The sequence below is a fragment of the Oryctolagus cuniculus genome, chromosome 6, assembly GCF_051225735.1.
Source record: "Oryctolagus cuniculus isolate XC-2025 breed Fujian yellow rabbit chromosome 6, ASM5122573v1, whole genome shotgun sequence".
NCBI classification, from domain to species: Eukaryota; Metazoa; Chordata; class Mammalia; order Lagomorpha; family Leporidae; genus Oryctolagus; species Oryctolagus cuniculus.
Genome location: NC_142872.1, coordinates 29323630 through 29347231, shown reverse-complemented (window position 1 = coordinate 29347231; position 23602 = coordinate 29323630). Strand labels below are relative to the sequence as shown.

Genomic DNA, 23602 nt, shown 5'->3' with positions numbered 1-23602 from the left:
TGGCCCCAATAGCCAGGACTGGATCAGGGTGAAACCAGGAGCCAAGAACTCCATCTGGTCTCCATGGTGGGTGACAGGAACTCAAGCCCTTGAACAATCATCTCCTGATTTCCCTCGTACATTAGCACAGGGCTTGATCAGACTTGAGGCAGCCAGGACTCAAAACAGGCTCTCTAATATATGATGCTACCTTAAATGGTAGCAATCCACTGTACCACAATGTCCAACTCTCAAGCTTCTTTCTACAAAGAATACTATATTTCCAATGTCAGATCCATAACCTCTGGTCAAAGTTCCTAAGTAGCATCTTGGGATATCCAAATTGGTTGGCTTCACCACAGCCCAAAAGAGAATCATCACATTTTTCCTAATTGTTAAGTTAAAGCTGAAGAACAATAACTATACCTTGCTCAACTACAAAAACACCATTCTAAACTACAGCTTTAATACAGAATCTAAACTATAATACACTTTTAATACATCATTCTAAACTATAGTTTTTTTTATTTTATTTCTTTTTTTTTTTTTTTAATTTTTTGACAGGCAGAGTGGACAGTGAGAGAGAGAGACAGAGAGAAAGGTCTTCCCTTGCCGTTGGTTCACCCTCCAATGGCCGCCACGGCCGGCGCACTGCGGCCAGCACACCACGCAGATCCGAAGGCAGGAGCCAGGTACTTCTCCTGGTCTCCCATGGGGTGCAGGGCCCAAGCACTTGGGCCATCCTCCACTGCACTCCCTGGCCACAGCAGAGAGCTGGCCTGGAAGAGGGGCAACCGGGACAGAATTCGGCACCCCGACCAGGACTAGAACCCGGTGTGCCGGTGCCGCAAGGCGGAGGATTAGCCTAGTGAGCCGCGGCGCCAGCCTAAACTATAGTTTTAAAACAGAAACTATCAAAGTCTAATTAAAGATGGGAGGAAAAGGTTTTCTAAGAAAAAAAAAAAAAAAAACAGCTACCAATGCCTTTAAAAAGAAAGACTATTACCTGCTTAAAAAGTTTTTAAAATAATAGGCCACCACTAATAAAATACCTCATATGTATCAGCATTTTCCATTCAATCTTTTTTTTTAAAGATTTTATATATTTATTTGACAGGTGGAGTTACAGACAGTGAGAGAGACAGAGAGAAAGGTCTTCCTTCTGTTGGTTCACGCCCCAAATGGCCACAATGGCCAGAGCCACGCTGATCCGAAGCCAGGAGCCAGGTGCTTCTTCCTGGTCTCCCATGCAGGTACAGGGGCCCAAGCACTTGGGCCTCTTCCACGGCCCTCCTGGGCCACAGCAGAGAGCCGGACTGGAAGAGGAGCAACCCGGACCAGAACCTGGTGCCCATATGTGATGCCGGCGCCGCAGGCGGAGGATTTACCAAGTAAGCCATGGCGTCGGCCCCCATTCAATCATCTTAATTACTCCATGAAACAGGTTAAATAGTTTTCATTTTAAGTAACTGAAATGAAAAGTTAGTTACCTATCAAGATCACGTAACTATGAACGAGTCTGAACATACATCTGAGACTCTACTCCCTTTTCACCACAAATTGTACTACGTAAACTCTGTAAACAACAGAATGTAACTAAATCAACTACTAAACCAATGGAGTAACCAGAGAATCTACAACTGTCCTAAGGTCACAAACAATATTAGAAAAAGCTTTTTAAATTTAAAACTAAATGTAACTGAGTATCAAGTTAACTAACAAAGCTGTCAGGGTTCTCAAAGAGTCAAATACTTTTAGTAAACTGTAACAGCTATTAAAATATTTCTAACCAGCACACACACAAGAAAAAAAAATGCTTGTGCCACCAAAGATTTTTTTTTTTTTAAGAGAGACTGGGGCTAGTACTGTGGCTAGAAGGTAAAGTCTTTCTCTTTGAAAAGATCAACAACGTTGACAAACTTTAATGGAGAGACCAAGAAAAAGAGAAGACTCAAATTACTAAAATTAGGAACAAGAGAGAGGATCTTAACACAGAAATAAGAGATTATAATATAATATTATTAAGGCTGGCGCCACGGCTCACTAGGCTAATCCTCCGCCTGCGGCGCCGGCACACCGGGTTCTAGCCCCAATCGGGGCGCCGAATTCTGTCCCGGTTGCCCCTCTTCCAGGCCAGCTCTCTGCTGTGGCCAGGGAGTGCAGTGGAGGATGGCCCAAGTGCTTGGGCCCTGCACCCCATGGGAGACCAAGAGAAGCACTGGCACCCCATGGGAGACCAGGAGAAGCACTGGCTCCTGCCTTCGGATCAGTGCGGTGTGCCGGCCGCAGCGGCTATTGGAGGGTGAACCAACGGCAAAAGGAAGACCTTTCTCTCTGTCTCGTCTCTCTCTCTCACTGTCCACTCTGCCTGTCAAAAAAAAAAAAAAAAAAAAAAAAAAAAAAAAAACACTGACTTAGGAAAAAAAAATCTGAATAGATCTATAAAAACAAAATTGTAATCAAAATTTTCCTACTGGGGCCAGTATTGTGGCACAGCAGATTAAGATGCCATCTGGGAAGCCAGTATCCCATACAGGTGCCAGTTCAAGTCCCAGCTATTCCACTTCAATCCAGCTCCTTGCTAATGTGCCTGGAAAAGCAGTGGAAGATGGTCCGAATATTTGGGACCCGGCACCCAAGATGAAGCTCCTGGCTCCTGGCTTCCACCTGGTCCAGTCCTGGCAGTTGCAGCCATCTGGGCAGTGAGCCAACAGATGGAAGATCCGTCTCTGTTCTATCTTGCCCCTTCTCTATAGCTCTGACTTACACATGAATAAAATTTTTTTAACTTAAAAAAATTTTTAAAAAAGAGTGCTCAATTACACATTAGAAAAGCCACAGGAATGAAGAACCCAGCAATTAAGCCAAGGGAATCTTAATGCTAAAAAACAAAACATTATTTCCACTATCCTAATAAATGAGTAAGGTTAAGATTACAGTGAAGTCTTGACTTCTGCTCACCATCCTAAATATAAGATGAGCATTGAACAGTCCCAAGAAATACTCACTGAGTTAAAAAAAAAAAAAAAGCCTCAAAGACTCATAAATCTCTAATAGCAATCAGGAGAGGACAGCATAACAAGAACAAGGACTCTTAGAATACGAGCCCACCACTCACAACGTAATCTGAGCTGACTTATTTTACCACTGTTAGCCTCATTTTCTTCAGCTCTAAAATAAGAATAGCAGCAGTTACATCACAGCATCATTGATGAGTAAGCAATATATCTAAATTGCACAACAGTGTTTAACACATTGTAATTGCTCAACAAATACTAAACATTATCACTATTAAAATTACCACTGCTACTATTATTAAGGTAAGTCTGCCTACAGATCTCTTCTTCATATTCCTACCTCTCCACTCCACAAAAAATACTACCGAATCCATTAATAATTGTCTTAGGCTAACCAGTAACATGAGCATGAACACAAAAATGCAATAAAGTATTACAGGCACTACAGAAGAGTTACATACAAAAAATGGGAACACAGAGGAGGGGATTATCAATTTCAATTGGGGCAGTACTGAAGGAAATCAGAGAAGGAAACCAGCTACTCCACTTCCGATCCAGCTCCCTGCTAACATGCCTGAAAAAGTCCTTTGGGCCCCTGCACCACATGGAAGACCTGGAAGAAGCTCCTGGCTCCTAGCTCCTAGCTTTGGATCATCCCAGTTCCGGCCACTGCAGCCATTTGGGGAGTGAACCAGTGGATGGAAGATCTGTGTCTTTCTTTGTGACTCTCTGTAAATCTGCCTTTCAAATAAATAAATGAATACTAAAAGAAAAAAAAAAGTATCCAACAGGATGGAAAAAAGGTTACAGCAGCAGTGTTAGAAAAGTATTTACAGGGGCCAGCGCTGTGGCGCAGGAGGTTAATCCTCTGCCTGTGGCGCCAGCATCCCATATGGGCGCCAGTTCTAATCCCAGCTGCTCCATTTCTGATGCAGATCTCTGCTATGGCCTGGGAAAGCAGTAGAAGATGGCTCAAGTCCTTGGGTCCCTACACCCACATGGGAGACCTGGAAGAAGCTCCTGGCTCCTGGCTTCAGATCCGTGCAGCTACGGCAGTTATGGCAATTTGGGAAGTGAACCAACGGATGGAAGACCTTTCTCTGTCTCTTCCTCTCACTGTCTGTAACTCTACCTCTCAAATAAATAAAAAATAAAATAAAAAGTGCTTACAAAGAGACCCAGATTTGAACTCTAGCTCCATCATTACTAGACATATGACCTGGTGTATGTTATAAATTATCTCGAAGCTTCAATTTTCTCATATATTAATTGACAATAACATCACTTTCCTCAGATGATAGTTACAATTGTTTTAAAATAGAGGCATGCATGTTGTACAGCAGTTAAGTCACCACATGGGATGTCCATATCCCATTTCAGACTACCTGGTTCAAGTCCTGGCTACCCTGCTTCAGATCCAGCTTCTGCTAACATACACTCTGGGAGGCAGAAGACAATGGCTCAAGTGCTTGGGTCCCTGCCACCCATGTGGGAGACCTAGATTGAGTTCTAGGCTTCTGGCTTCATCCTGTCCCAGCACTGGCTGTTGCAGGCATCTGGGGAGTGAACCAATACATAAAAGATCTCTCTCCATTTGTCTCTCTGCTTCTGTCTGCCTTTCAGATAAAAAAGAGAATACATAAAAATCATAAAATATATAGGTTGGGGCTGGCGCTGTGGTGCAATGGGTTAACACCCTGGCCTGAAGCGCCAGCATCCCATATGGGCGCCAGATCAAAATGGGTGCTGGTTCAAGACCCAGCTGCTCCACTTCTGATCCAGCTTTCTGCTATGGCATGTGAAAGCAGTGGAAGATGGCCCAAGTCCTTGGGCCCCTGCACCCGCGTGGGAGACCAGGAAGAAGCTCCTGGCTCCTGGCTTTGGATCGGTACAGCTCCAGCCTTTGTGGCCAAATGGGGAGTGACCCAGTGAATGGAAGACCCCTTCCTTCCTCCCTCCCTCCCTCCCTCCCTCCCTCCCTCTCTCTCTCTCTCTCTCTGCCTCTCCTCTCTCTGTGCAACTCTTTCAAATAAATAAATCTTTAAAATGTGTGTGTGTGTGTGTGTGTGTGTGTGTGTATATATATATATATGTAAGCAATTAGCTGTGGACAATAAGCACTCAACATATAACAGCTACTGTTATACTTCTAGAAGACCAAAGCAATGAAGTACATATTTAAAGGCATATAACAGCTTCATATTTTCAAAACTATAGCAATTTGGTATGGTTGGCATATAAAAAGCAAATGAAGTATGGTATAATGAGAATACAGTTGGAAAGATAGACAAAATCCAAATCCTTAACAACCCCGTATGCCAAGGGATGGGAATCTTTTTTCACCAATAGTCATTTGGATATTTATAACATCATTCATGGGTCATATAAAATTATCAACTGAAATAATCCTGCCAAGATTTACTAAATTTGAAGTCCCACCTGCAGATGCCTTGGCAAAGCCAGACCAGCTGATTTTGTGGGCCTTACATGGCCCGCAGGCAGTTCATTCTCCACCCCTGCTATCTGCCATACCAAAAAAGTTGAATCCTTACCTAAGGAATGAGAATGATTTTAGTCAAAGGAATGATATAATTGAGCCAACATCAGAAAAATTTACTCTAACAGTAGGCTAGAGGAAGAATTGGAGAGCTATAATCCTGGAGGTCAATAACAGCCAGGGATCACTGTAATGATACACATGATGTACACAAGGTTTACAGAAGAAACAATGAGGATACAGAAAAGGGGACTGTTCAGATGTGTGGTGAGAAGCAGTAGCAGATATGAGCTCTGAGATATCTGGCTAGAGTAACTAGCTGGGGGCAATGCCATTTACAAAGATGGGGGTTGGGTAAGAAAGGCTTGAGGGTGGAGGGAAATAATGAGCTCAGCTTGAAAATTAAATGAGGTAATGCAATTAAAGTGCACAGTATCAAGAACACTCAAATTTAACTTATGTATTAATAAATTCTCCTGAAAGGATCAAAGCAAATATAATCTGAATAAATAATTTACCTTATTTTCTCATTCCCTGAAATGTTCATATTCCTGAAGAGACTAATGTCTTTAAGAGCAAGAAATAAATTTTTTCATCTATTTCATTCCAAAGCCTAAAACAAAGCTTAACAAATAGTAAGGGGTCAGGTGCTTGGGCCCTGCACCCCATGGGAGACCAGGAGAAGCACCTAGCTCCTGCCATCGGATCAGCGCAGTGCGCCGGCCGCGGCGGGCATTGGAGGGTGAACCAATGGCAAAGGAAGACCTTTCTCTCTGTCTCTCTCTCTCACTGTCCACTCTGCCTGTCAAAATAATAAATTAAAAAAAATTCTTAAAAAAAAAAAATAAATAAATAAAAAAAAAATAGTAAGGGGCCAGCATTGTGGCGCAGTGGCTTAAAGCTCCAGTCTGCAGTGCCAGCATCCCATATGGTCGCCAGTTCAAGTTCTGATTGCTCCACTTCCGATCCAGCTTCCTGCTATGGCCTGGGAAAGCAGTAGAAGATGGCCCAAGTGCTTAGGCCCCTCCCCTGCGTGGGAGACCTGGAAGAAGCTCCAGGCTCCTGGCTTCAGATCGGCCCAGCTGTGGCCTTTGCAGCCACTTGGAGAGTGAACCAGCGGATGAAAGACCTCTCTTTCTACATCTGCCTCTCTAACTCTGCCTTTCAAATAAATAAATAATTTTTTTAAAAATTAGATTCTAAATGTGAATAAATAAACCCAGTCTAAAACACCAATCAGAATTTTTTTTTTACTGCAAATCAAAATTCTTAAACAGATTCTAATCAAGAACCTGTGAACAAAGAAATTCTACATGTAAGAATTAATAAAGAAGTCCTACCTCAAACTAAACTGACTTCAGTAAATAATTTCAATAAATAAACAACAAGATGATAATACATAATAGTAAGTAACTATATTGTATCATCATGTTATTTTAAATTCTGTTGGGAGGTTGATAAGAGGCCAAATCCATCCATGAGTTAAGTATAGCCTTAAACAACGTCACTTCAAACTAAGAGAAAACAAAATTTTCCTTGTTAACATGTCAGTCTAGTCCCAAGTGAAACTGGTTCTAAAACACAGTACTTGCCTTATTTTTCACAGTTAAAGTAACTAGTAATCTTAACACTAGACCACTTGAGCAGTGACATACTGTAACTGAACCAACAAGGGATTACACCAGCTTGGATGTTAAGCAAAATGCAGGTTACTTAGCTATTGAATTTACACCTCTTAAGGAATTGTCAGAAAATTACTGTGCAGGGCTGGCGCCGTGACGCAGTAGGTTAATCCTCTGCCTGGGGTGCCGGCATTCCATATGGGCACCTGTTCTAGTCCCAGCTGCTCTACCTCTGATCCAGCTCTCTGCTGTGGCCTAGGAAAGCAGTGGAGGATGGCCCAAGTCCTTGAGACTCCTGCACTGGCAGGAGCCTCCTGGCTCCTGGCTTTGGATCAGCCCAGCTCCGACCACTGCAGCCAATTGGGGAGTGAACCAACAGAAGGAAGATCTCTGTCTCCTTCTCACTGTCTGTAACTCTACCTCTCAAGTAAAATAAATAATCTTTTTAAAAAATTATTGTGCATTATATTCTATTCCTTTTATTCCTTTGTTTATTATCCTGGAAAAAATATACTCTTTAGTCTTTATATTCCTCTTGCAAACTATTATACCCATAGGATTTACTAAGACACTGTGGTACTCAAACCAACCACCTCCTCTCTCTTTGGTTTTGTATACCCAGGCTTTCTCAGGGAAAGGATACAAGGGAAAAAAACAAGTATTGATACTATGGCAACTTGTTCTTTTTTCAGTCTGGCAAATTACAGATTTTAAATCACACGAATTCCCCAAACCCAACCACCTTCAACATATACAGAGGAGAAGAAATTCTAAGAGCTAGAATGTTATAGGAGGAGTCTTCTGTGTATTTTAATATTCTGCAGCATTTTAAATACCACCAATAAACATGATTCTTAGAAATTAGATCAAGAGAACAAAAACATATCATATCCATGAACCCAGAATAGCCAAAACAATCTTGAAAAAGGATAGAAGATTTACACTTTTCTCAAAATTCACTACAAAAAACTATAGTAATCAAAAGAGTATGGAACTGGCATAAGGAGACTAATAGATCAATGGACTAGAAAAGATAGTTCAGAAAAGAATCCTCACATTTACAGTCAACTTTTTTTTTTTTTTTTTAGATTTATCTATTTATTTTAAAAGGTAAAGTTACAGCGAGAGAGAGGGAGAGACAGAGTTCTTCCATCTGATAGTCCACCCTCCAAAAGGCTGCAATGTCCAGGGCTGGGTCAAGCTGAAGCCAGAAGCCAAGAAATTTATTGAGTTCTCTGTGTGGGACGTAGAGTTCCAAGTACCTAGGCAATCTTCTGCTGCTTTCCCAGGCACATTAGCAGGGGGCTGGAGCACAAGTAGAGCAGCCAGGACACCAACCAGCACTCATATAGGATGCTGGCATTGCAGGCAGCAGCTTGACATGTTCACCACAACACCAGCCCCTTACAGTCAACTGATTTTCGAACAGGGTGATAAATCAATTCAATTAGCAAAGAAATATAGTCTTTTCGATAAATGTAGCTGCTAGAACAACTGAATACCTATATTCAAAAGAATTAAGTTGGATCTCTACCTCACATTCTATACAAAAATTAACTCAAGGAGGCATTCAGCTTACCAATTAAGACACTCAATTTCCAAACTGATGTACCTAGGTTCAATTCCCAGCTCCAGCCCAAGCTCAGCTTCCTGTCAATGCAAACTCTGGGAGGCAGCAGCAACAATGCAAGTAACCAGGTTGCTGGCACCTGCAAGGAAGACTTGAGACTCTGAGTTCCCAGCTCCTAGCTTTGGCCCCAGCCCAACTGCCACCACTGCAGGAATTTGGGGAGTGAATCAGTGGATGGGAGTTTTCTCTCAAAACAATTTTTTATGTTCTAAATTTATTTATTTTTACTTATTTGAAAGGCAGAGAAAAAGAGTAAAAGATAGATCTCGTATTTACTACTTCACTTCACAAATTCCTGCTATATGCAGGGCTGGGCCAGACAGAAGCCAGGAGCCAGGAACTCAATGCAGGTCACCAGGGTAAAAGACATATGGGAAAAGTTCCTTGTATTAATCTTGCAACTTTCCAGGAACTTTAAAACTGTATCAAAATAAAAAGGAACAAAAGAAAAGAATGTATCCAACATAATTTGGACCACTACCCCTTATGGAATTTTCTCTTTAATAATGATGGTTTGTTTCATACGTTATAAAATTTACCAACTGTTCTATTTTTAAAAGGCAAAAACAAAAATGTAGAAATGTAACAGAAAAATAAGTACATACTTAGAAAAGAAATACAACTAGAGGCTGATAAGAGCTGAACATCCCTTCAAATTGTTAACAGTCAAGGAATTAACAGATATGGGATTTCATAAAATGCCAGTTAAAACTCTCAATTCTACATCACTGTGGCTAGTGCTGTGGTATGGTAGGTTAGGCCTCCGACTGTGGCACTGGCATGCCATATGGGCATCAGTTCAAGTCCCATCTGTTCCATTTCAGATCCAGCTCCCTGCTAATCTACCTGAGAAAGCAGCAGAGGATGGCCCAAGTGCTTGGGCTCCTGCACCCGCATGGGAGACCCAGAACAAGCTCCTAGCTCCTGATTTGGATTGGTCCAGCTCCAGCCACTGAGGCCCTTTAGGGGGTGAACCAGTGGATACAAGACCTCTCTCTCTCTTTCTCTCTCTGTCTCTCTGTTACTCTGCCTCTCAAATACATATATAAATCTTTAAAAATAATTCTACATCATTAAAGAATACACTACAGGTTAATTTATTTAAGTTTAATATCATATTGAAATAGTTTTTCCAAAATGAACTCATCTCTATTCACATAATGGATAAAAAGTACTCTTAATAGCATATAAATTGCTGGCGTCAAGGCTCACTAGGCTAATCCTCCGCCTGCAGCATCAGCACCCTGGGTTCTAGTCCCAGTTGGGGCACCGGTTCTGTCCCAGTTGCTCCTCTTCCAGTCCAGCTCTCTGCTGTGGCCCAGGAGTGCAGTGGAGGATGGCCCAAGTGCTTGGGCCCTGCACCCACATGGGAGACCAGGAGGAAGCACCTAGCTCCTGGCTTCGGATCGGTGCAGCGCACCAGCCAAAGTGGCCACTTTGGGGATGAAACAACGGAAAAAGGAAGATCTTTCTCTCTGTCTCTCTCTCTCTCACTGTCTAACTTTGCCTGTCCAAAAAAAAAAAAAAATAGCATATAACCAATACATGCAACATTCTGATCAATCACAAACTAATCAAGGACTAACAAGGAAATAAAGACAAATCAGGAAAAAATAAATATTCAAAACATCCACCGGCCGGCGCCGCAGCTCAATAGGCTAATCCTTCGCCTGCAGCACTGGCACCCCGGGTTCTAGTCCCGGTCGGGATGCCGGATTCTGTCCCAGTTGCTCCTCTTCCTGTCCAGCTCTCTGCCGTGGCCCGGGAGTGCAGTGGAGGATGGCCCAAGTACATGGGCCCTGCACCCACATGGGAGACCAGCAGAAGCACCTGGCTTCAGATCAGTGCAGTGTGCTGGCTGCAGCGGCCATTCGGGGGTGAACCAACGGCAAAGGAAGACCTTTCTCTCTGTCTATCTCTCTCACTGTCCACTCTGCCCGTTTAAAAAAAAAAATCTACCAAATAAAGAATTCCATGCTATTTGAGTTTAATGGCTTCAGGGAGATCATCAGTAATGGTCAAGCAGTCTTTTTCTGCTACAGATGCTTTTTAGTATTTTGCGAAGTTCAAACCTTTTGATTTGCTATATCTACTGTGATGAAGTAATTACATATGATTTGTATCAAAACTTGTTCTCATCCAAAATGATCTAGAGATTTCATGTAATCACTATCAAATCCCAATGTCCCTTTTTTTTTTTTTTTTTTCAGATTTATTTGTTTGAAAGAGAAAGAGAGATCTTCCATCTGCTGGTTCACTCCCCAAATGGCTGCCAACAGCCACAACTGGGATGTTCCAGAGCTAGGAGCCAGGAGCCTCTTCCAGGTCTCCCATGTGGGTTCAGGGGCTCAAATACTTGAGCCATCTTCTGTTACTTTCCCAAGCACATTAGCAGGGAGCTGGATCAGAAGTGGAGCAGCCAGGACTTGAACTAGTACCCACATGGGATGCTGGCACTGCAGTTGGCAGCTCAACCTGCTATGCCACAGCGCCAACCCCCCAAAGTCATTTTTTGAAGAAATACAAAGACCCATCCTAAAATTCATATGAAATTTCAAGAGTCCTTGAATAGCCAACACAATATTGAAAAAGGGCAAAGTTGAAATAACGCTTATTCCAAAACTTAATACAAGGCTACATAAATCAAAACAATGTGGTATTAGCAATAAGGACAAACATACAATGAAATATATCAGAAAACCCACATATAAATGCCAATACGGGCCTGAATTAGTGCTGCAGGGTAACCCAACACAGCAATACCAGCAACCCCTATGAGTTCTGGTTCAAGTCCTGGCTGCCCACCTTTTGATCCAGCTTCCTGCTAATGTGCCTAAGAAGGCAGCAAAATTTAGCTCAAGTGGTTGGGCCACTGAAACCAAGTGGGAGACCTGGTTAGAGTTCCAGACCTCTGGCTTCAGCCTAGCCCAGCCCCAGCAGTTATGGCTATTTGAGTGAACCAGCAAACAGAAAATCTCTGTCTCCATCTCTCCCTCTCTGTAATTCTACCTTTCAAATAAATAAATAAAATTTTAAAATAAAAAATTAACTCAAAATGGATCATACATATAAAATTTAAGAGCTAAAACTACAAAACTCTTAGAAGAAAATGCTGGAGAAAATTTTCATTAAATTATACTTGACGGAGCCGGCGCCGCAGCTCACTAGGCTAATCCTCCGCCTTGCGGTGCCGGGTTCTAGTCCCGGTCGGGGCGCCGGATTCTATCCCGGTTGCCCCTCTTCCAGGCCAGCTCTCTGCTATGGCCAGGGAGTGCAGTAGAGATGGCCCAAGTGCTTGGGCCCTGCACCCCATGAGAGATCAGGATAAGTACCTGGCTCCTGCCATCGGATTAGCGCGGTGCGCCGGCTGCAGCGCGCCGGCCGCAGTGGCCATTGGAGGGTGAACCAACAACAAAGGAAGACCTTTCTGTCTGTCTGTCTCTCTCTCACTGTCCACTCTGCCTGTCAAAAAAAAAAAAAAAAAAATTATACTTGGCAGGCCGGCCCTGTGGCGCAGCAGGTCAAAGCCCTGGCCTGAAGTGCCGGCATCCTATATGGGTGCCAGTTCTAGTCCCGGCTGCTCCTCTTCTGATCCAGCTCTCTGCTATGGCCTGGGATAGCAGTAGAAGATGGCCCAAGTCCTTGGGCCCTTGCACCCACGTGGGAGACCCAGAGGAAGCTCCTGGCTCCTGGCTTCGAACTGGTGAAGCTCTGGCCTTTGTGGTCATCTGAGGAGTGAACCATCGGATGGAAGACCTTTCTCTCTGTCTCTACCTCTCTCTTTAACTGTCCTTCAAATAAATGAAATAATATTTTTAAAAAATTGTACTTGACAATGACTTCAAGAATATAACAGCAAAAGCACAGATAACAAAAGAAAAAATTATTTTAAAGTCTAGGTAAGCCACAGAATTTGCAAATTATATATCTGATAAGGAACTAATAAAAGGAACTACTGCAACTAAATAGCAAACAACCAAGGGCAGGCATTTGGAACAGAGGGTTAGATTTTGGAATGCCCACATCTGTCATCAGAACGTCAGAACGCCTGGTTTAGTTCCCGCTCATCTGCTTCTGGTCCAGCTCCCTGCTGATGCTCATCTTGGGAAGTAGCAGGGTGATGGCTTAGGTACTAGGGTCTCTGCCACCCATGTAGAAGACCCAGGATCAAGTTCCTGGCTCCTGGCTTAAGACTGGCCCAGCCCAGGATATTGTGGGCAGTTGGAGGGTGAGTTGGCAGATTTAAGATCTCTCTGTCTCTATCTCTCTGCCTTTCAAATAAATAAAAACCTAGGAAAAAGAAAACTTAGATTTTAAATCTGTTTTAGAATGTGAATAGACATTTCTCCCAAAGATACACAAACAGCCAATAAGCTCATGAAAAAATGCTTAACCACTCATCAGATCAATATAAATCAAAACCAATGAGACACCACTGCATACCACAGAGGATAGCTATTATCAAAACACAAACAGCTACAAACAGAAAATAAGTGTTGACTAGAATGTAGAAAAGTTGGAACATTTACACATTCCTGCTACAGAAGACAGTATGGAAGTTCCTTTAAAAAATTAAAAATTGGCTCTCGGCTTTAGCGCCATCTTCTTGGAGACCTCCGCGCCATGAGAGCCAAGTGGAGGAAGAAGCAAATGCGCAGGCTGAAGCGCAAAAGAAGAAAGATGAGACAGAGGTGCTGTCACGGCTGTGCGCGTGACGGCCGGGGGCAGGAGGAGGAATGCCCGTCCTGGGACGCCGGTGCAGCTGTTGGACTGCGAGCCGCTGTGTCCGGATCACTGCGAACACCTGGGAGACCGCTCCGCTGACACAGAAAGGGCCCCGGAGGCCGCCCTGGGCCGGGCATTCTGGACTAATCCTGCTCTGTTGTGGCCGAGTGTAACGCACGCGTGTACAATAAAAAGCCTCTGCTGTCCTAGCCGAAGAACAAAAAAAAAAAAAAAAAAAAATTAAAAATTGAATTATTATGATCCAGCAATTCCTTTTCTGGGTATACCCAAAAGAACTGAATGCACAGTCTAAAAGAGGTATTTATACACCTGCATTTACAGTGGCATTATTCACAACAGGGAAAAGGTAGAAGTAATCCAACTGTCCATTAACAGATGAGCATAGAAAAAAACAGAGTATATATACAATAGAATATTATTTATCTCAAAAAGGAATGAAATTCTAACACATGCTACAACTGGATAAACCTTGAAAATATTACACTAATTGAATAAAGCCAGTCACAAAAGTATGAATACGGCATGATTCCAATTATATCAAGTATGTAGAGTAGTCAAATACACAAACAGAAAGTAGAAGGGGAGTTGTCATAGGCTGGGAAAGAGAATTGGGAAATCACTGTTTAATAGCTACAAAGTTTCATTTTGGGAAGACTAAAAATCTTACAGATAGTCAATGGTAACAGTTACAACAAGGTGAAGTGGTTTAAATGGTAGACTTTGTTATATATATTCTGTCACAATTTAAAAGCACAAAGAAAAAAACAGTTAAAATGCTAAACATTGGGGCTGGCACTGTGGCGCAGCGGGTTAACACCCTGTCCTGAAGTGCTGGCATCCCTTATGGGCACCGGTTCGAGACCTGGAATGCTCCACTTCCGATCCAGCTCTCTGCTGTGGCCTGGGAAAACAGTGGAAGACGGCCCTAGTCCTTGGGCCCCTGCACCTGCATGAGAGACCCAGAGGAAGCTCCTGGCTCCTGGCTTCGGATCAGTGCAGCTCTGGCCAATGTGGCCAGCTGGGGAGCGAACCATCAGATAGAAGACCTCTCTCTCTCTCTCTCTGCCTCTCCTCTCTCTGACTTTCAAATAAATAAATAAATAAATAAAATAAAAAATGCTAAACTTTGTTATGAATACTTTACCACAGTTAAAAAAATGTTCTCAATCTAACTATCCTCATTACAAACACACATATTAAACTTACCTTGGCAATTTAATAAGTTGTTTTCTAGTTTAATTCTTTAGTTCTTAGAGTTAATTCCTAGGGGTACATTTGCCTTTCTCTCTTCAAAATTGCATACTAATATAAAGAAATCAAGTCACTAGGAAGCAGTGGGATATCCAGATTTTTAAAGAAAAACCCTTTCTACTACTGAAATTGCAACCTATTCAGAAAGAAGAAAATTTTGCAAGAATGAAAAAATGTAATGGGAAAAAAAATCAAAATGTGCTCTTGGCAAACAGTTACCAAATCTCAGTTCAGCAAAGAAAAAAGTGCTTTATATTCAACCATATTTTCTTTGGACGAACTGGGCAGAAAGACAGATAAGCCAGACAATCATAAGGCAACTGATTTTCATTCACAAGAACCATGTCAGTAACTGCCAGTAGAACAGCAGCACACACTAATTTTAATTTTTACAAAAGAACTGGACTGTGACAATATTGCAAAGCCACTGTTTCCTATATTGGCAAAGGTATAAAGTAAGGCATATGCTTTCCTCTATCAGTGGTTTTACTTATTCCTTAATCCTTTTAAAATAATAAGTTCTGAACTTTTCAAGTAAGTTTGTAATATAATTACCTACAAATAATGCCCCTCCTATACTTACTGAAACTCAAAGATATATCTTCTTAATATGCTGATCTAATGGCTATCAGCAATTTAATTAAATAATATAAAATTTTTCCAAAACGGCCAACTATAAATTGATTATATGCCAGCTTGAGGTAAGTACTCATAAATTAAATTAAATTCATAGATACAACGCATCAGAAAAAAAGATAGTCACCAGGACAATCTAGCAAGAAAGATAACTAGAATGGGAGTCACATGATCTATTTTCTGCTGACTGCTTACACATTAGCTGTGTAATCCTGGTCAAGTCCCTTAGTTCCGTGGTTCTCACACTTTTCAGGCTTTACAGAATCTTGACATAAAGTTTTTAATTTGATATTTAGTCAAATGCAGATACTTTTAACATCTATTTTGTAAAACAGAAGAGTATAATCTCCAAACACAAAGAAATTAAAAAATTAGCTTCATGATGAAATTTGCTACATTGTCCTTATATTCCTCATTTCATTTAAATAATGCAGAAACAGTATTTAGTAACCAAAAACTTTGCCTAGCTCTTAATGTAAAGAAGCAAAATAGTAGCATGGACTTTTAATTCAATAATAGATTCAAATCCTAGCTTTACCACTCACTAGCTGTGTAACATTTTAACCATCTTTTTGTTTTCTGAATTCATTATTTCTCTGAACATACTCTATGCATCCATAAAAATGTAGATAATACCTACCTCAAAGGGGTGTTGAAACCATTAAATAAAATAACGAAAGAATCTAGTACGGTATTGGCATATAATAAGCATTCAATAAATGGTAGCAGTTACCTAAAATGAGATGAGATAGGATTATCACCAAGATTCTATGGCTATATAGACAAGCAACAAGAGAGGGAAATGTGATCAATAAGGTTTGAGAGGACAGCTATATTAACAGTACATTCACAATGCGTAAAAAGTTTATTTTATTTCTTACAACTTTGGTTCCATATTCGCCAACTCAAGACTAATGATTTTTAAAATTGCTTTGCTTTTCTTTAAATCAACATATTCTATTTATCTTATCTATCGTCAAATCAATAGGCCAGAATTGGTTTCAGAGGTCATCTAGTCAGTCCATCATGACTCTACTAACAGGTTCAGAAATAAATGCACTTAAATCCATCCCATGCTTCATTCATAGCACAACTCATCACTTTTAAGAGTCTAAATACGGGGGCCAGCACTTTGGCGTAGCAGGTAAAGCTGCCGTCTGCAGTGCGGGTATCTTATATGGGAGCCAGTTGGGAGTCCCGGCTGCTCCTCTTCTAATCCAGCTCTCTGCTATGGCCTGGGAAAGCAGTAGAAGACGGCCCAAGTGCTTGGGCCCCTGCACCCATGTGGAAAACCCAGAGGAAGCTCCTGATTCCTGGCTTCGGATCAGCGCAGCTCCAGCCGTTGTGGCCATCTGGGGAGTGAACCAGAGAACAGAAGACCTCTCTTTCTGCCTGTGCCTCTCTGTAATTCTGCCTTTCAAATAAAATAAATAAATCTTAAAAAAAAAAAAAAAAAAGAATCTACATCCCTCTCAATTTTACCATTTACAATTTTCTCATGACTAGTATGTTACTTTTTGTGGAAAATAAAAGTACATATTTATATTCTCATAAAGAAATTCTGAAATGATATATATGAAAAGTGTAGAAGGCAGAGAGCAGGGGTGAGATCAAGACTTCACTGCATTTACTCATATTACTTCGATTTAGGAGCTATAGGAACGTAATCACTTACTGAAAAGGTTTTAAACCACCCACCAAAAAACAAAAACCAAAAAAATGCCTTATACTTCAAGTTTCACAAAGTTTTCCTCCTACCCATATGAATCAACCATGCACCGACCTACTATTTATAGAATCAGACTCATCAATATTATCAGTTTATACATAAAGTCTTAATGCCTTACAGAATGAAGCCTGTGCAAGACTGAGACTCATGCAGTATATAACAAATTACAGTTATTTGTCTTCAATCGCCATTTCTAATATCTCCAAAATTTGTCCACTAAAAAGCAAAGTTATATTTCCTATTTGACCACTAGTGATAACTGAAGAATAAAGCTACTTCTACCTTGAACAAACTGAAAGCATCCATAAGGTTTTTTTTTTAATAAGGTCTTTTTTTTTTAAGTTCACTTTCATGGATAGTAATAACCTTTTACAAACTGTATAATGTTTTAAGTGAAAGTTCCACAAAATATTAATTTTTACCATAGAAAACTGACAGTAACACATGCTGGTTTTACATTAAACCTTTTAGCACCTTCTTTCAGTTTCTCCTTGTTCGTCAGGAATATAAGCTCTGAGATGCTATTAAAAGCTGTGACTCACCTTGTTTACCTGAAGTTTGAATACAAAGAGTATTCATGACAAAACTGCCATCTCTGATGAAAACAGTGGCCTCTACACCAGTGATTCTCAACTAAGGGTGATTTTGCCCCCAGGATACATTTGGCAACATCTGGAAGAATTTTTGGCTATCACAAGTGGATGGGTTCTACTGGGGTCTGGTGGTTAGAAGTCACAGATGCTAGTAATGCATAGGAGAGCTCCTCATAATAAAGAACTAACAGAGAATATCCAAAATGTAAATATAACCTGTGCTTTAAAAAAAAGTGTATTTGAAAAGTAGAGTGACGGAAACAGAGACAGATCTTCCATTCACTAGTTCAGTCCCCAAAGGTCCACAACAGCCAGGGCTGGGCCATGCTGAAGTCAGGATCCCAGAACTCTATGCAGGCTTCCCACATGGGAAGGGGGCTCAAGCACCCAAGTCATCATCTGTGTCTCCCAGGTTACATCAATAGGAAGCAGAGCAGCTGTGACTTGAACCAGTACTCTTAATAGGGAACGCAAGCATCCCAAGCAGGGACTTAATCCACTGTGTCCCAACGCCTGCCGGGATTTGTGCTTTTGCCTTTAAAAGTAATTTTTGGATGAAAAAAATCCCTATAAAGGTTTTGCTATAATTTCAGAGCTGTTTACAATTTTGTGTGCTTTTATGTAATTGTAAATACAGCCTCTGCCTCAAGAAAATTAAGTCTGATATAAAGCTATGCTATTTAATTTGATATGCCTTTAAAGTGTATGTGTATAAACTTACACGCATATCTACATAGACAGGCCTAGAAAATTTATTCAAAGAAAAATTCTAATATCGGTTACCTTGAAGAGTGAGATTTGAAGGGTCACTGGGGGTGGGAATAAAAACTTACTTTTCAGGCCGGCGCCGCGGCTCACTAGGCTAATCCTCCGCCTTGCGGCGCCAGCACACCGGGTTCTAGTCCCGGTCGGGGTGCCGGATTCTGTCCCGGTTGCCCCTCTTCCAGGCCAGCTCTCTGCTGTGGCCCGGGAGTGCAGTGGAGGATGGCCCAGGTGCTTGGGCCCTGCACCCCATGGGAGACCAGGATGGGTACCTGGCTCCTGCCATCGGATCAGCGCGGTGCGCCGGCCGCGGCGGCCATTGGAGGGTGAACCAAAGGCAAAGGAAGACCTTTCTCTCTGTCTCTCTCTCTCTCACTGTCCACTCTGCCTGTCAAAAAATAAATAAATAAATAATAAAATAAAAAAAAACTTACTTTTCAGCTTATGTTTATTATCTACACTGTTGAATTTTTCACCATGACTATACTTTTGTAACAATTTTTAAAGGAGGATGCCACACACAGATATACATATAGTATGTGCATATATTCTTTATGACAGAAAAATTAAGAACCATAAATCATACTAAAGTCCTTTCTTTAAAATCTGTTTCAATTTGAAAAAAAATTAACATTTAAAAACTGGTTTTTAAGGAATTTTTAACCTGATCTCTATTGTTAACAATAGGTATATTTCAATAAGACCCAACGCAAGCTCTGACTCTTGTATTCAAGGCCTTAGACAGCTAAGGAACATGCTCAGCAAGACTGAAGAAACACAAAACAAATATTTATCCCAATGTATAAAGCAACAAAATCCAATGATCCCCAAATGGTGGCATTCTCTAAGATAGCAAAATTCCAATATAAAGAATTTGCTAAAATACCTTAGTCCCTTCCTTGAACTAAAAGTTCTTTTGACTTGACCAGCAAGAGAACACAGTAATTTTTTTTTTTTTCAGCTCTTGGCTCTGATGATAGAAGTCCTTACAGTATCTACTCCTCTGCACACAAAACGTTTAGGACTTCATTTAATTCTACAGCAAATATACTAGGTCTCCACAATTCTCACTCACTTCTCACGTGGTCCTGCTGCTCCATTTGGGGAACAAGATAAACTTCACTCCCAAACTACACACCAACTCATCATCTTTCTGGATGTGTAGGTACTTGGTTCTAAAATATTTAGGAAAGATGAAAATGAGGATTTTATATTATCCATCAATGTCAGTCTGAGTATTTCTTGAACAACATTATTTATGACCTCTTCACATTGGAAATTCAAAGGCAATACTAGGGAAGAAAACAGTACATCTTGTCAAAGAGAAAACAAAAAAGGTAAGACATTTGTTGGGTCATTCCATTCACAAACACATAGACTATTCCCTATTAAACATGCTTTATAGCAAAGCATAGAAACTCCAGGAATTTCTTTATACAATATAGGAGAAAATGGGACACAAAAACAAAATTTTCTTTCTCCACAGCTTAAAAAAACAATCTACATACACACGGAGGATCACCTAAGATTAGGTTAAATGGTCTGTGAGTACAATAGAAAACTTCATTCTAAAAATGAGGTCTCTCTCTCTATATATATATATAATGCCTAAATACTAATCACCACGTGATTTCTACACTAAACGGCAATAAAACACAAAAGGCGTGGACTGTGCCCATAGTTTTAACAATACAGTATGGAAATTCCAAATGAAAAAAATACAAGGAATCTTCAAAACATTCAAGGAGGGGTGGTATTTGGCAAGGTGGTTAACATGCTCACAGTACACATCATAATGCTTTGGTTTGAATTCCAGCTCCAACTCCTGACCCCAGTTTCCTGCTGATGCAGACCCTGGGAGGCAGTGGAGAAGGCCCAAGTAATTGGGTTACTATGGCTCATGTAGGATATCTGGATCGAGTTTCCAGCTCCCAGTTCTCCCAGCTTTGCCCAGGCTGGAGGTTGTGGGCATCTGGGGAGTAAACCAGCAAAAGAGAGCTCTGATAAATTTTTTTAATTTGTTTAATTTCATGGAAAATGTGCTACCTTTTTAAGTTTTCCAAGAACTTTCTGAGGTCCCCTCATATGCATGGATCTCATTATTTTTGCATCAAAATAAACTTATCTTTCAATTCCATTTTCTGTGAACATTTTGAAGTTCTCCTGGGTGTAGAGAGGACACAAGAAAGATTTATAACTTTGGAAGCTCACTAGCACTCCACCTCTAGAGAAATTTAAGAATATACTTATATAGGGTCTGACACTATGGCACAGAAGGTTAACCATCCGCCTGAGGTACTGGCATCCCATATGGGCACCAGTTCAAGTCCCAGCTGCTCCACTTAGGATCCAGCTCTCTGCTGACAGCCTGGGAAATCAGTGGAGCATGGCCCATATGCCTGGGTCCCTGCACCCACGTGGGAGACCCGGAAGACGCTCCTGGCTTCAGATCAGCCCAGCTCTGGCCGTTGCAGCCATCTTGGGAGTGAATCAGCGGATGGAAGACCTCTCTCTCTGTAACTCTACCTCTCAGGTAAGTAAATAAATCTTAAAAAAAAAAAAAAAAATATATATATATATATATATATATATACACTCATATAAAAGCAAACATCACCTTACCCATGACAATTATGTAAAAATGGCCCAGAGAATCAAGGACACTCTCTTTTCATCACATTGACAAAATGAACCTTTTCAGATTCTCCAAGTTTTAAAGGAAAATTCTAATCTTGGGACTCTAAAGGTAACCATCTAAATTACTAGCTAAAGAGTACATGTCTTCTAGGTTCGTCTCTCATCAAGGTTCACTGTGGCCCAGGTCCTTGGGCCCTGCACCCGCATGGGAGACCAGAAGTACCTGGCTCCTGGCTTCGGATCAGCATGGTGTGCCGGCCGCAGCAGCCACTGGGGGGTGAACCAACGGAAAAGGAAGACCTTTCTCTCTGTCTCTCTCTCTCACTGTCCACTCTGCCTGTCAAAAAAAAAAAAAAAAAAAAAAAAAAAAGCCTTTCACAAGCCCAAGTGGAAGTGCTTTGGAGACTCTCACCATAACTGCCAACTCGGATAAAATCCATGTCTTGTCTTGACGTATAAGCTATTTCCCTTGTAGCGAAACTCAAAAATAAACCCAAGCGAGTAAACCCTTTAAACTCAAAACAGCATTTTTTCCAAGCAGAATGCCGGGATCAGAACGTGCTAAGGTTTTAAATCGAAGGAAATCCCTGTACAGAACTAGAATGAAAAGACAGTGCACTAACTATTCCGCAACCCACTAAATTTCTCCTTATGCCTCTCAAACACAGCAGCCAGGATTGTTAGTACACACAGAGAAATTCCCATACTTTAATACCAAGACCAGAGGTTCAAATAATTGGTCACAGGGGATGAACCAGGCACATAACAACCAAAATGGAAGGTATACTATGAGCACTTAAAACAACAGTCACCACAGGACAGGGCTAAACCCAAGCCAGAGTCAAGAGAAAAAAATTATATATGCCAATAAACCCCCCCTGTTCCCTGGAGCCTAAAAGAAAAGGGTGCCTACCATCCTTGGTTGCTCGGACCTAACCATGTGTGCGCCTGAGAATTAAAAGAAATGCTGGACCTCGTAACCAGCATCACTCACTGCAGAAGGTGCCCAATGGACGCCTCATCTTCCCAGAGCTGAAAAACCTCAGAGTTCTGCCACCCAGCTATTCCGAAGGCCAAGATGCGCTAGAACTTCCTTTTCCTGTCTAACTTCACAAAAACGTCGCAGGAACAAGAGTCACGTGATTTTTCGGAGTAAAGGCTGAGCGCTCCTTAATACTCACCTGCCTCAAACTAAACAAGGACTCTCCGTAAAAGGCCTAAGGCAAATAAACGTACGCCTCGACTCTGCAGAGAGGCACAGCCTAAAAACGCTCCCTGAGCGAGCCAGCTCGGTCAGTCTCTCTGTCTCTCTGTCTCTGTCTCTCTCAGTACCAAGGGCAGGGACTCTGGCAAGACCCCGCCCCCCGCCCCCAACTCCACAGCTCGGCGGGCGGGCGGGAGGTAGTTTGAGCAGTCCTTGTTCCCGCGCGAAGCTTATAGTCCGAAGGGCTCCCCATTGTGGGTCTACAGACGGGGACGGGAAGCCGTCCCGCTCGAGCCGCGCGTGCTGAGGCGTAAGCCCTGGGCTCACTAGGCCCGCGCGCAGCGAGCGCCGCCATGGAGCCCAGTGCTGTCAGAGAACCACTGTGCCCGGGACGCGCGAGGCTGACCCCAGCCCTGTGCCACCCCAAAAAGAGTCCACGCCTCACGCTTGTGTGGCAGGCGGGGGTCCCGAAGCCGTACCTCGGACACCTCGTCCTCGTCGCTGCCAGAGGTACCACCTCCACCCCCGGTCCTCAGCACCGCAGCCGCCAACTTGTAATCCAGCGCCGCGTCCCCTCCGCCTGCACCCGTACCGCCGCCGCCGACTCCCGGCGCGGGCCCGGCCTCCCCAAAGAGCCTCACGGTGCGGATCCCCAGCCCGACCCCTCCCGGCGGAGGCGGCTCCGAGGCCCCGGCTGGGGCGGATCGCGGAGCCACAGAGTCCAGGTCCTCCTCAAAGGAGGTGCCGCCGCCCCCGCCGTCGGTCAGCATGGTTAGCACGCGGAACCGGAGACGCAGCCCAGTCACTCGCGGCCAACGCCTCCGCTGATCCCAGGAACGAGTGGAGCAGCAGGAGGAAGAAGCGTCTCCTTTCCCCCGTCCCAGCAGCGCCACTAACTTCTCACTGCCTAACCTGCTGCCTCCCGCCCACTCGACTCACCAGTGGCTGCAGCTCCCCGGCGGCAGCAGATCATTGGCCAAGGTGACCCGTCGCTCAGGCTCTTCGTCACGCGCCGCTCGCTGGCTCGCGGCCCCCAAGCTGCGTTGACCCGCGCAGGCCTAGGCGGTTGCGAACACCCGCCTTCTACTACCCACGAGCCGACTTCCGGCCTTTTTCTTTGTCTATTGGTCAGCCTCTCTGACGATCGCGTCACGACCTTAAAGTGGATTAGTTGGCCTTGTGGTCAGTCACAGTGATCCCTAACAATGGGAAACTTCATTGGCGCCATGAAGTGTCGGTCAGTTTGTCACAGGACGTCGCGTGGTACAATTGGCCGGAGCGGGATACTCTTCGTCCCGC

The 23602-nt window shown here is 42.7% G+C and overlaps 1 protein-coding gene across 6 annotated transcripts in view; it reads right to left on the bottom strand.

Moving 5' to 3' along the window:
- Window positions 1-23245, bottom strand: part of ANKHD1 (ankyrin repeat and KH domain containing 1) — a 143441-nt gene extending 120196 nt beyond the window's left edge. For 5 of the 6 annotated variants that reach the window (XM_051844279.3, XM_051844281.3, XM_051844280.3 and 2 more), the window contains exon 1: window positions 22783-23245. In XM_051844279.3, coding sequence (XP_051700239.2) covers window positions 22783-23073 — 291 coding nt within the window. In that variant the 5' untranslated portion in view covers window positions 23074-23245. The remainder of the gene's footprint in view (window positions 1-22782) is intronic. The other variant, XM_089335963.1, reaches the window with a different exon arrangement.
- Window positions 23246-23602: the final 357 nt, after the last annotated feature.